Source organism: Theobroma cacao, chromosome 6 (genome assembly GCF_000208745.1).
Source record: "Theobroma cacao cultivar B97-61/B2 chromosome 6, Criollo_cocoa_genome_V2, whole genome shotgun sequence".
NCBI lineage: Eukaryota > Viridiplantae > Streptophyta > Magnoliopsida > Malvales > Malvaceae > Theobroma > Theobroma cacao.
In genome coordinates this window covers 20,307,955-20,320,074 of record NC_030855.1, presented here as the reverse complement: position 1 = coordinate 20,320,074, position 12,120 = coordinate 20,307,955, and the positions used below count along the sequence as shown (strand labels likewise).

General features: G+C 33.2%; 2 protein-coding genes across 3 annotated transcripts; both read left to right on the top strand.

Moving 5' to 3' along the window:
* LOC18596261 (probable disease resistance protein At1g58390) lies at positions 3,132 to 6,228 on the top strand. Of its 2 annotated transcripts, none has more exons than XM_018122667.1 (2): positions 3,132 to 5,821; positions 5,963 to 6,228. In XM_018122667.1, exons 1-2 carry the CDS (start codon positions 3,158 to 3,160, stop codon positions 5,966 to 5,968), a joined length of 2,670 nt encoding a protein of 889 aa, XP_017978156.1. In that variant the 5' UTR covers positions 3,132 to 3,157; the 3' UTR covers positions 5,969 to 6,228. The 2 variants fall into 2 exon arrangements, with proteins under 2 accessions (XP_017978156.1, XP_007024693.2); XM_007024631.2 differs by having other exon boundaries at positions 5,957 to 6,228.
* On the top strand, positions 6,979 to 9,900 carry LOC18596260. Its single transcript, XM_007024630.2, has 3 exons — positions 6,979 to 7,073; positions 7,533 to 9,421; positions 9,524 to 9,900. Exons 2-3 carry the CDS (start codon positions 7,562 to 7,564, stop codon positions 9,722 to 9,724), a joined length of 2,061 nt encoding a protein of 686 aa, XP_007024692.2. The 5' UTR covers positions 6,979 to 7,073; positions 7,533 to 7,561; the 3' UTR covers positions 9,725 to 9,900.

Genomic DNA, 12,120 nt, shown 5'->3' with positions numbered 1-12,120 from the left:
CATATTATTATATCACATCAGTACCACATGATATAAAATATCTAAATTACATTTTAACTAATAACAATTAATTAAGTATTAGTAATAAATACCTATTTGACTCAAAATAAAAAGTATAATAATTTGAGTAAACATAAAAAATATAAAAATTTATTTAAATTTTTTTCAATAATTTAAGAGTTTTTTNTACATTTTAACTAATAACAATTAATTAAGTATTAGTAATAAATACCTATTTGACTCAAAATAAAAAGTATAATAATTTGAGTAAACATAAAAAATATAAAAATTTATTTAAATTTTTTTCAATAATTTAAGAGTTTTTTAAGATATCATGTCATTTTAATATTTCTATTGTTATAAACCCCTTTCAAAGTTACTAAATATAATAAGTGATATTTCCACCCAATACATCATAAATAATCATATTAATTATTAATCATTATACTTAATATTAAAATATTACTATAATTAAGCACATCAAAGAGTATTTTTAAGATATTTGTTAACAAATTCATTAATTATTTATATTTAATTAGTTTGGAAATCAATTCATCCTTCACTTTAGATCCTTAATTATAAATTCAAAATTCAATAATTTCATTGCACATACGCTAAAATTGCTAATGTTTCTTAAATAGGGTTCACTTTTCAATGCCTATAAACACCGGTTAAAGAAGCATTTAAGTTGTTTATTGGATGAAAAATATTTGATAATCAATTTATTAATTAAATTTTTTTTGTCTAAATATTTAATGACTAAAATGCTCATGAATATTTCTTTTTCAAAATATTCCCTTGAGTATTTTTTTTAATAAACCTCTCAAACAATTAAGAACATGTGTTTTACTTTATTATTGTATTCCTTATGAATTGTACATGAAATTGTCATGTATAGTCTCATTAATAAATAAACTTTAAAGTTGGAAATTCTTAAAAAAAAATTAATAATCAAAATTTTTAAAATATTTATTTTGAAAGATTTTTGAACTTTTATATTTGCACATGTACGAAGCGGCCTTTTATGATTAAGTGATAGCACCATACGATTAAGTGATAGCACCATACGTCGTTAATATATCAAATCTAAACTCTTAATAATAAAATGAATTTTTTGGATAAAAAAAGTTGAACTCCATCATTAATTTTTTTAATGATAAGCTACATGTCTTATAGTTTCAATTTCCTCACGTGTGTAATTTATTTTTTTCAATATAGCACCAAGTGAATATCTTTTTTTTTTTTAATTAATTTTCTATGAATAACTTCTATTCCCATTAGAGTTAAGTTATTAATTTTGTCTAGTAAAATTTTTAAAATACCGTCAATTCAAAAGTAGCATATTTATTCACATTTAAGAGCATTTTTTTATAATTTATTCACCTTTTTTATAACCTTTGCAAGAATAAAATATCTATAAGGTACTAGTAAAAAAAAAAATCCATAAAATCTTTGTTTATATCTTAAACTTTAAGAAATTTAGGCAAGCATGAATCTCATGTTAGTATCGGATGTCGTGCGTACAATTAATAATATAGACATACTCTTCTAGGCTTTATTTGAACTGTGAAACTTTTTGAGAAAAATAATAAAAAAAAATTTGAAAAAAGAAAACCTGAAATGGAAGATATTTGTAGAATTGATGAATTAGAGCCCTTGGTAAATAAATTTCTCATTCCATGGTACTTTTTGGATTGTAATTTGAAAGAAAGAAAATGCACGTGACATTTTTTAACAAATTCCATGCATTTCAATATTGTCTATAAGGAGACGTTTGGTAGATGAAAAGTGAGAGACATTCTTTACAAGTTGTAGAGTATCACATTACAGTATTTGATTGATGTTTTGAGGATGGGAAAGTAAAAAAAATTTTGTTCCCCAACTTAACCTTTTGACCCTTTCTCTCTTTCCTACCTTCTTCACCACTTTTTTCCTTCTTGCCTTATGGCTTTTTCTCTTTCTTCTCATATTGCCTTCTTTTCCTTCTTCTCACTGCTCGTAGGAAGGGTAACCCGTTACTAACACATTTGGGTCAAAATTGAAGAGATTGAGAGTTTAGATTTTATGAAATTTTAATTTAAATTTTCAAAATTTTATAAATGTTTTGAGATTAATTTATATTTTTTATATCCAAAATTAAGAAATAAACATTTAAATGGTTTAGAATGAAGGAAATTTACTAAAGAATTGAGAGGATTTGAGAGGAAAATGTATTTAGGTGTCACTGTTTGAGAGAAAGAAAGTGTCAAAGAACGTTTAAAATAATACATCTATTAATAGATAAGAATAGATTATATTCAAATTTTTAGTAACCGGTATCTATCATCGATAGATTATGTGATTTATGGATAGATTTTTTTTAGATAATGTTTTTATATTTTTAATATTTATAAGTTTAAGATAAAAATAAATATTTAGTAATTTTATATATTTTAATATTTAAATAATTAATATAAAAATATTATATTACTTTTTTAATGTTATTATTTATTATTTTAATTACTTAAAATTAAAAAGTCAAAATTTTATTAAAAATTATAAATTCATTCAATTTATATGTTTTTTATATATAAGGATAATTTTATCAATTTATATTATATTTACAGTAAAATAATTATAAACCAAACAATATAATATAATGTCTTAAGCAACCACATTTCCTACAATCATTAATTTCCCTTATTATACTAAACGCTACAAAATTATATTCTCAATAATTACATTCTTAACAATTACATTTCTAACAACGTACTGAACGCAATCTAAGGGTGATGCGATGCCTTTTAATCATGTTTAAAATGCATAAATCCATCCGGTAGATTTATTTCAAGGATCTGATATGCTCTTTCCTCAAGGACGGCGAAGTTTCAACTTTTCTTCTCCACTTATCTTTAAGAAATGATTTTTACCTGTAATCCTGAACTACTTTGACGCACATAGTCATGGTGAGATCAACTTGCTGCTCGGACAAGCATCTTAGGTTGCCTATCCGTTGAAGGCAAATCTTGAAAAAGGCAAAGGAAAATAATCCAACAAATGAATATTGTCAACAATCAATTATCTCCAAAGGGTCAAAAACAATCAACAAAATAGAAGCAAATTCCCATCTTTATTTGTTGCTTGAGAGTTTTGCCTTATTCTTGGCCTGTTCTTCACCATGGATGCTGAAGTGGTAGTTTCTCTTCTCTCACAGAAACTGCAAAATCTTCTCCATGATGAAGAGATAGCCATGACCCCAAAGGTGAAAGATCAAGTTCAGAGAACCACCCACCAGCTCAACTTGATCAGGCAGTTGCTGAAAGAAGCAGATCAGAAGAGTCGAGCATTAACTGTTGAAATCAACAGCCGTAAGTGGACAACTCGTCTCTTGCGGGCTCTCTACTCTCTGGATGATGCCATTGACAACTTTCTCGTCAGGAAAGCATTGCAGAGTCGGAAGCCTTTCACTTCTTTCTGTAACGGAGTTGTCTTCAAAAAAGAGATGAAACTATTCATTTCCAGGACTGGAGACTTAATAAAAAATAAGCAACCATTGGATATTCAAGATGTTACTGACAACAATATCCCAGGCCCGAGCCAACACCAACGTTGGGCAAGAATATCTGATTTTTGTTTCGACGGTGAAAGTCACGTGGTTGGCCTTGAGGAACAAGTAAAGAATTTGGTTGCTCTTGTAGTCCAGGGGGCAGAGCAAGGGAACCAACCAGCAGTTGTTTCGATGGTTGGAGAGGGAGGATCAGGCAAAACAGCCATAGCAAGAATCGTATACAACAGAGTGGATATTAAGCGGCATTTCACTAGCCGTGCATGGGTTCATGTTACGAAAGAGTTCAAAGTGAGAGATGTATTGGTTGACATGATTACCCAGCTTGATGAAAAGATTGCGAAAGAGCCATTACTGGAGGACGAATTAAAGTGGAGGCTCCCTAAACTTCTAGGACAAGGAAGATATCTAATTGTTGTTGACGATGTCGATGCTCCTGAATTTTGGGAAGCAATCAAGGAGGTCTTTCCACCCTCTTCCCACGGTGGTGTGGTGATTGTAACTACCCGAAAGGCGGGCCTAGCAGTGCCAGCTGGTTCAACTCTACAGGTACGTCCATTGAATGATGAAGAAAGCTGGGCTTTGTTCTTAAAGAAGCTAGACATAACTGAAGATAGATTACATAATTCTCAGTTAATGAAATTCAAGGGGCAAATCTTGAAATTATGTGGTGGTTTACCTCTAGCAATTGTCTTAATGGGTGGTTTGTTGTCTGCTAAAGAATTAACAGATAGCGAATGGTCAAGAGTGATCGAGCATGTGAATGCTATAGAAGGTATCTTGGCCTTAAGCTATCATGAATTGCCTTCTTACTTGAAGCCCTGCTTTCTTTACATGGGACTCTTTCCGAAAGCGATTGAAATCCCCATAAGGAGGTTGATTCATCTGTGGGTAGCTGAGGGTTTTGTCACATCCTTGTCTGACGGTGATATGGTTGAGGAGGATCTGGCAGAAATGTATTTTGAGGAACTAGTTTGTAGAAAAATGATTGAAGTGGTAAGATGGAGGTTAGATGGGAGCCCCAAAACATGTCGTTTGCCAAGCCTTGTCCATGATGTCTTCTCCTTAAAAGCAAGGGATATTGGATTTCTTCAGATCCACAGTACGTCATTTTCAGCTAACACATCGCAATTACCAGTCCGGAGACTTGCAACATATTCAAACATCCCTTTTTCAAAACTACACGTAAGCCATTTACGTTCTTATGTATCTTTTAACACTTTAAAAGGAGGTATCCCTGCTGGAAATTCAAGCATGTTTCTGGATAAGATTATGAGTACGGGAAACCTTGGAGTGTTTAGGGTGCTTGATCTTGAGAGTGTCTACAAACCTGAGCTTCCCAAGGCAATGGGCACTCTCTTGAACTTAAGGTACCTAGGCTTAAGATCCACTGTTATTAATTCACTTCCAATCTCCATCGGCGTTTTGCAATGCCTGGAGACTTTGGATGTGAAGCACACCAACATAACCACTTTGCCTGATTCTTTTTGGAAGATTAGGAGCCTGCGCCATCTCTATCTGAATGGAATTTGTCTCGATTCTTTGGACGTGCTCTCAGCGGAGACCTTGAATAAGCTTCAAAGCTTATGTGGGTTGTCTATTAGCACCGAATCTTTGGTTGCAGAGACCTTGAGCAAGTGTAAATGCCTCAGAAAGTTGCAGTTGACATTCTATATCCCATCAAGTATAAAAATTGATTGGACATCTCAACTGAACAAACTTCACTCTCTAAGGATAAGATCAATAAGAGAGTCTGGTGAGAGTGCATCCATCAAGTTCACGAGCTTCAAGGAGCAGCACAACCTGGTCAACTTGTATTTGTTTGGATCGTTACTAAGACCATTCAAATCCACAATATTTCCTCCAAACCTGAAAAGCCTCACTTTATCAAAGACGGGACTGGGCAAAGACCCAATGCTAGAGCTAGGAAAGCTGCCTCAGTTAAATACACTTAGGCTTTTCAATTTTTCCTACGTAGGGGAAGAAATGACTTGTGCCTCTGGAGCATTTCCTCAACTCCATGTCTTGAAACTGTGGCAACTGGACCATTTTAGTAAGTGGCTTGTGGAAGAAGGAGCCTTGCCTAGTCTCAGAGAATTAGAAATTAGGGACTGTAGAAGTCTCAAAACGCTGGATGCATTTTACCAGCTGTCCAGCTTGAGGGAATTGATACTTACTAATATGCCACCAGATTTTGCAGACTATGTTAGAGGTATCAAGAGCCCCGGCAGCGCTGTTTTTATCAAAGAAAATCACTGGGAACCTTCTCCTCCGATGGTGAGTCTCCCTTGCCTTTGCTCATCTTACACATGAAACTGGACTAGTTTTATCCTAGATAAAAAAGAAAATACACTTTGATGTTGCACCATCTTTGCGTATCTTCTCTAGACTAATATTTGTTATTTTACTCAGATGTAGGAATGAGATCCTGGAGGCAAGAGTCAGGACAGAGTATATGCCCTTCCCGCGAGAAAGACCGTCACTCTAGGGAAATCATATTCTGCATCAATTTCATATTTTCTGAAATGTTACTTTTTAAAAGTTGTGTAGTAAATCTACTTGCTCTATTTCGTTGAGACTGGATTTCTGAAGCAACACAACAAAGGCCTCAATAACCTCATGCTTCATTCACTTGTATTTCTGCTATGTTAAAACTTTGCAGCAATTACGGGAATAATTTTTTTTGTTTATGAAAGTGAATATATACAGGTCAAATTCCTAGAATAGTTGAATGACTAGGATCTTAAATCAAACTTACAAGGTAGCTTAGCGATAGTCCTTGGAAGTCCAATTTTCATGAAGAATCCTAACTAGCTTTTTGTCTCTAGAAGGAAGAGAAAAGACCAGAACGGAGGTGGGACAGGGAGCAGTTCGTAAAGTCATAAGTTCCTATCCTTTTCTCTGATGCTAATCAATTTTGATTCCATAGAGTGACAAAGGCACTCAAGAAGCTAGTTGAACTTGAAACTTGGGCAAGGTATCACAGGCTATGTTATACCATGATGTAAAACTAAGAATTTTCAGTTGTAGCCAGAAGAAGCACATCCTCACCACATCAAACAATAACATGTAAACAGGTATATCTAATATGGCTTAATTCAATCCCGTTTATGTTTATAGATGAAGAGGCAATTCATTGTAAAAAAAAAAAGAGGAAATTTATAAAAATAAGAAGGATATATAGCTCTTAAACCAACGAAGCAACGACTGAATGTGAGCCATGGAAGCTTCACTTTTATTTCATTGTTTTCAGGGTATGAGGCATCGGATACTTTTTCCTTTTCCAGTTAATGTAGAAAAGAATATATATTATATAAATTTATCAAACATGAAGTCAAACTCAAGCAAGTGTGATCATTGTTTACATAATTTCCAAGTGCACCGTTGCAGATGGATTCGCAGTTATCTTTTTTTTCTTACTCTCTCTCTTCCTCTGGAGATTTAGCTTAGAGTTCCCGTTGCCACTTTGAGGAGGGGCATGAGCATTGATGATTAGACCAGAAAGCAGTGTCAACAGTGATTCCCACAGGTACCTAATCTTCTCTTCATATTGCCTTCTCATTGCGCTTCTGACTTGAGCCAACTTTTTGAATGCATCCCTAGCCTTCATCAAGAAAGAAACTTCTTCTATTCTAGATTGCTTCTTTGTTTCTATGTGCTGGTTTGTTGAACTTGTCATAATGTGTTCTATTCTTACTTCTGAGGCTGCTTGGAGCAATTCTTTGTTTCTGTTATTTTAGGTCAATGATCTGCTAATCGATGAACAAAATACAGTACTTAATGAGAAATAGTATCACTGTATCACTGATAGGGGAGCATTTCATACCAATTTAATTATCTGTTTCAACCTTTATAATGAGACCTAGAAATCCTTCTTTCAATAGTTAGTTCAGTCTACCCACCCACCAAAGCCTCAGTCATTTTCCCTTCTGATAAGATGCTACATTTTTAGGTCAATCTAATGTTAATAAATATTAATTGTTAGCAGTTTGACTTGCAAAGAATAAGAGAAAAACAATGGAGGCACTCGTTCAAACTTTAAAAGAACTATGGAAGGACTGGCAGCTACGAGGGCTGGTTCTATTTAGCCTCTTCTTTCAGACAATACTCATTGTCGTGGGCAATCGCAGAAAGTATGGTTACCAGCTTTTGGTCAGATTTGCTGTATGGGTGGCTTACTTAGCTGCAGACACTGTGGCAACAATGGCCCTTGGGATTATCTCAAATGACCTGGGAGATACAAGTGATAATGGTGAACAGGATGCCAACATTGAACTACATGTATTTTGGTCACCATTTCTGTTGTTGCATTTAGGTGGCCCTGACACCATCACTGCATACTCCTTAGAGGACAATGAGTTGTGGTTGAGGCACCTGCTTGGGTTGGCTCTCCAAACAGGAGTCGCATTCAACATCTTCCTCATGGCATGGAGAGGCTCTCACCTTTCAATTCTGTCCACTTTAATGGTCTTTGTAGGCCTCAGCAAGTATGTAGAAAGGACCTGGGTCCTCCGTTCCGCAAGCAGTGAACAGATTAAAGGTTCCATGCTTGCTCGTCGTGATCTTCCAGGCCTCACTAACCCAAATTTGCTAAAGGAGTACAATGTGAAAAAAGAAGAGGGATATATATGTAATACAAACAGAGTAATTGATATTCAGCTGCCTATGGAGGCCTTTGCCATTGAAGACAATTCCATCTCCAAAAACAATGAATTGCTTAAAGCTTATGGACTACTTCAGATATTCAAGCGTATTTTTGTGAATCTCCTACTTAGTTCTCGGGATCGAGACACCAGCCTAGCGGTGTTTCAGAATCTGTCCTTCCAAAAGGCTTTTGAAGTAGTTGAAATGGAGCTTGCATTCATGTTTGATTTGCTCTACACAAAAGCGTCAGCGGTCTATTCTCGATGGGGCCTTAGCTTGCGTTGCATCAATTTATCACTAACCTGCATTGTATTAGTCTTTTTCTCTTTGGCTGATGATAAGCACAAGTATAAAAAGGCTGACCTTGTCATAACCTTCCTATTGCTGGTAGTAGCTATTGTGCTTGACATATATGCAGCACTGGTCATTCTTTTCTCAGATTGGACTGTTGTGTGGTTGAGCTTGCGTAAAAAGACGTCTGTCTTGAGAGCCATTACTTCTGTCCGATTATTTAGCAATCCTAGGTGGTCAAATTCCATGGCTCAATACAATCTACTAAGCTTTGCGCTTAGAGAAAAACCAATGATTTACGATCCAATCCTGAGTCAAGTAAAACCCCACCTTCTCCATAGAATTCTGAAACTCTTTAAGTTCTTAGGCTTTGTGGAAAAGCAAGAAAAGGAGAGATATGTAACTAAGGAGGTGATATCCAACAGCTTAAAGGAATGGATATTCAAGTATCTCAAGGAGAGACTTAAAGCTAAAGCAACAGTCTATGACACGCAGGATGCAGGCAGACAAATATTTGCGGTGGAAATTTATGGTCAAGGTGAGCTCAAATGGAGTGTGGAGAAAGGATTTGATGAGAGAATTCTGACATGGCACATTGCTACCGACATCTGCTACTACTTGGAGGAAACTATAGAGACCACTCAATCGAAGCGTGAAATCAGCATTCTCATGTCAAGGTATATGCTGCATTTGCTTGTTAACTATCCTTCCATGTTACCAGCTGGGCTTGGTGATATTCTAATTGAAGACACTTGCGCCGAAGTCATTGATTTTTGCAATACACCAGAGCCACCAAAACACAAAACCGATGCATATGATAGGTTGGTTAAAGCTACTATCGGAACAGAATTGCTTGGAAGGAGGTATAGAACAAGGAAATCTCTGTTATCTGATGGAAGTAGGCTTGCTAGAAGTTTGAATGAAATATCAAATAAGGAAGAGGTAACAAAACTAATCCCTTCTTATTCTTCTTCACTCCCTACTCTCCCCCTCCTGGAGCTCGAGATCTCATTCGTGAATTTATTACTACCATGTTAATGGCAGAAATGGAGCTTAATTGCTGATACTTGGGTGGAAATGCTTGCTCATGCTGCAAGTCATTGCGAAGGAATTCAGCACAGGCAACATCTGAGGCGAGGAGGACAGCTTCTAACCCATGTGTGGCTTCTGATGGCACACTTGGGCTTAACTGATCACTTCCAAATACTACAACCCCGTGACATTACCAGGCTGACTGCCAAATAGCCTACCAAGTGACTCTATACAATAGTATAGGGTAGTTAGCATTAAGGTTGCAGCTTGCTTCTTGTTGCAATAAGTGTTTGAAGCTTTTTTTTCCTTTCTTCTGGGCATTGGGGTGGCGCCTCATATCTCAAAGAATGAATTAAATTTTCTCATAAACAAATAATCTTTTCCTCTTATGTCTTCTTCTTGACCAGAGAATTCCCATTTCTGAATCGTCATTTTGCTTCCCCTTGTTTAAGATATGGGCAGTGCTATATTGAATCCGTATGCTGAATTCATCTACTTTGTCAAACCTTGATAATGTCTAAAGATAGAAATCACCAGCAGATTTGTGCCCGTAGTTGAACAACAACTTCTTAGCTGTTTTCTAGAAGAATGATATTCCAGGCTTCTGTTAGAACAAGGCTTTGGACCTATAGTAGTACCAGACAGGGTCGCCACCTGATTAGAGTTTGAGCTTTTTGTCCATTGGAATTTGGCTTAACGGTTTGTTAATTTGCTCCCACAATAAACAGAATTAATTACAAAAAATAGAGCAAAAAACCCTATCAAATCCAAGCATATTTCGCCATTTAAATAACATTTGCCAGTTAATTGTTAATAATTTAAAGAATATTATTAAGGATTCGTGTCAATCTTTTAACTTAAAAATAGAATTTTAAATGCCTAAGAGAAAATGTTTAATATAAGTGTCTTTTCATTAACAAAAGATAATTGTAAATTTATTATAATTCTCTTTTAAAGAGTGTTTTAAAAGAATTTTTTTAATATTTCTTTGATATAATGCTTTAAAAACTTCTCAATTATTTAGTCAAGTTTTTATATTTTTATTTTAAAATAAATAAATCTTTATAATTATGATTAATTAATTATTTTCAAAATTATATTTTGTCATTTTATATCCATGTGGGATTAATGTGAGACGTAAAAATATCACATCATCATATCATTATGTCACATCAGTACGACATAGTATAAAATATCTAAGTTATATTTTAATTAATAACAATTAATTAAGCACTAATAATAAAAACTTATTTGACACAAAATAAAAAGTATAATAATTCGATTAAACATAATAAAAAAATAAAAATTTATTTAAATTTTTCAATAATATAAGAGTTTTTTAAGATATCATGTCATTTTAATATTTCTATTGTTATAAACCCCTTTCAAAGTTACTAAATATAATGAGTGATATTTTCACCCAATACATCATAAATAATCATATTAATTATTAATCATTATACTTAATATTAAAATATTACTATAATTAAGCACATCAAAGAGTATTTTTAAGGTATTTGTTAACAAAATCCATTAATTATTAATATTTAATTAGTTTGGAAATCAATTCATCCTTCACTTTAGATCCTTAATTATAAATTCAAAATTCAATAATTTCATTGCATATATGCTAAAATTGCTAATGTTTTTTAAATAGGGTTCGCTTTTCAATGCCTATAAACACCAGTTAAAGAAGTATTTAAGTTGTTTATTGGATAAAAAATATTTGATAATCAATTTATTGATAAAAAAAATTCTTGTCTAAATATTTCATAACTAAAATGCTCATGAGTATTTTTTTTTTGCCAATATTCCCCGGAATATTTTTTTAATAAACCTCTCAAACAGTTAAGAAAATATGTTTTACTTTGTTATTGTGTTCCTTATGAATTGTACATGAAAATGTCATGTATAGTCTCGTTAATAAATAAACTTAAAAGTTGGAAATTCTAAAAATAATTAATCCTCATAATTTTAAAAATATTTATTTTGAAAGATTTTTTAACTTTTATCTTTGCACATGTACGAAACGACATTTTATGGTTCAGTGATAACACTTTACGCTGTTAATATATCAAATATAAACTCTTGAAAATAAAATGTTTTTTTGGATAAAAAAATTGAATTCCATCATTAATTTTTTTTAATGGTAGGCTACATCTCTTATGGTTTCAATTCTCACGAAACACGTGTAATTTATTTTTTCCAATATAGCACCCAATGAATATAATTTTTTTTTGCTAATTACTATCTTATGAATAACTTCTATTCCCATTAGAGTTAAGTTATTAATGTTGCCTAGTAAAATTATTAAAATGCCATCAATTCAAAAGTAGCATATTTATTCGCATTTAAGAGCATTTTTGTAATTTTATTGAGTAAAAATTAACAATCTAATTCTTTGTAAAAATAAAATATCAATAAGCTACTAGTAAAAAAAAATCCGTAAAATCTCTGTTTATATCTTAAACTTTAAGAAATTAAGGCAAGCATGAGCCTCATGTTAGTATTGGATGTAGTGCATACAAATTATAATATAGACATACTCTTCTAGGCTTTATTTGAATTGTGAAACATATTGAGATACCTTTATTGCTGGAATACTTAAC

Coding starts and splice junctions, on each gene's coding strand:
- LOC18596261 (XM_018122667.1), top strand. CDS start 3,158: ATGGATGCTGAAGTGGTAGTTTCTCTTCTCTCACAGAAACTGCAAAAT.
- LOC18596260 (XM_007024630.2), top strand. CDS start 7,562: ATGGAGGCACTCGTTCAAACTTTAAAAGAACTATGGAAGGACTGGCAG. Junction 9,422..9,523: donor AAATATCAAATAAGGAAGAG/GTAACAAAACTA, acceptor TGTTAATGGCAG/AAATGGAGCTTAATTGCTGA.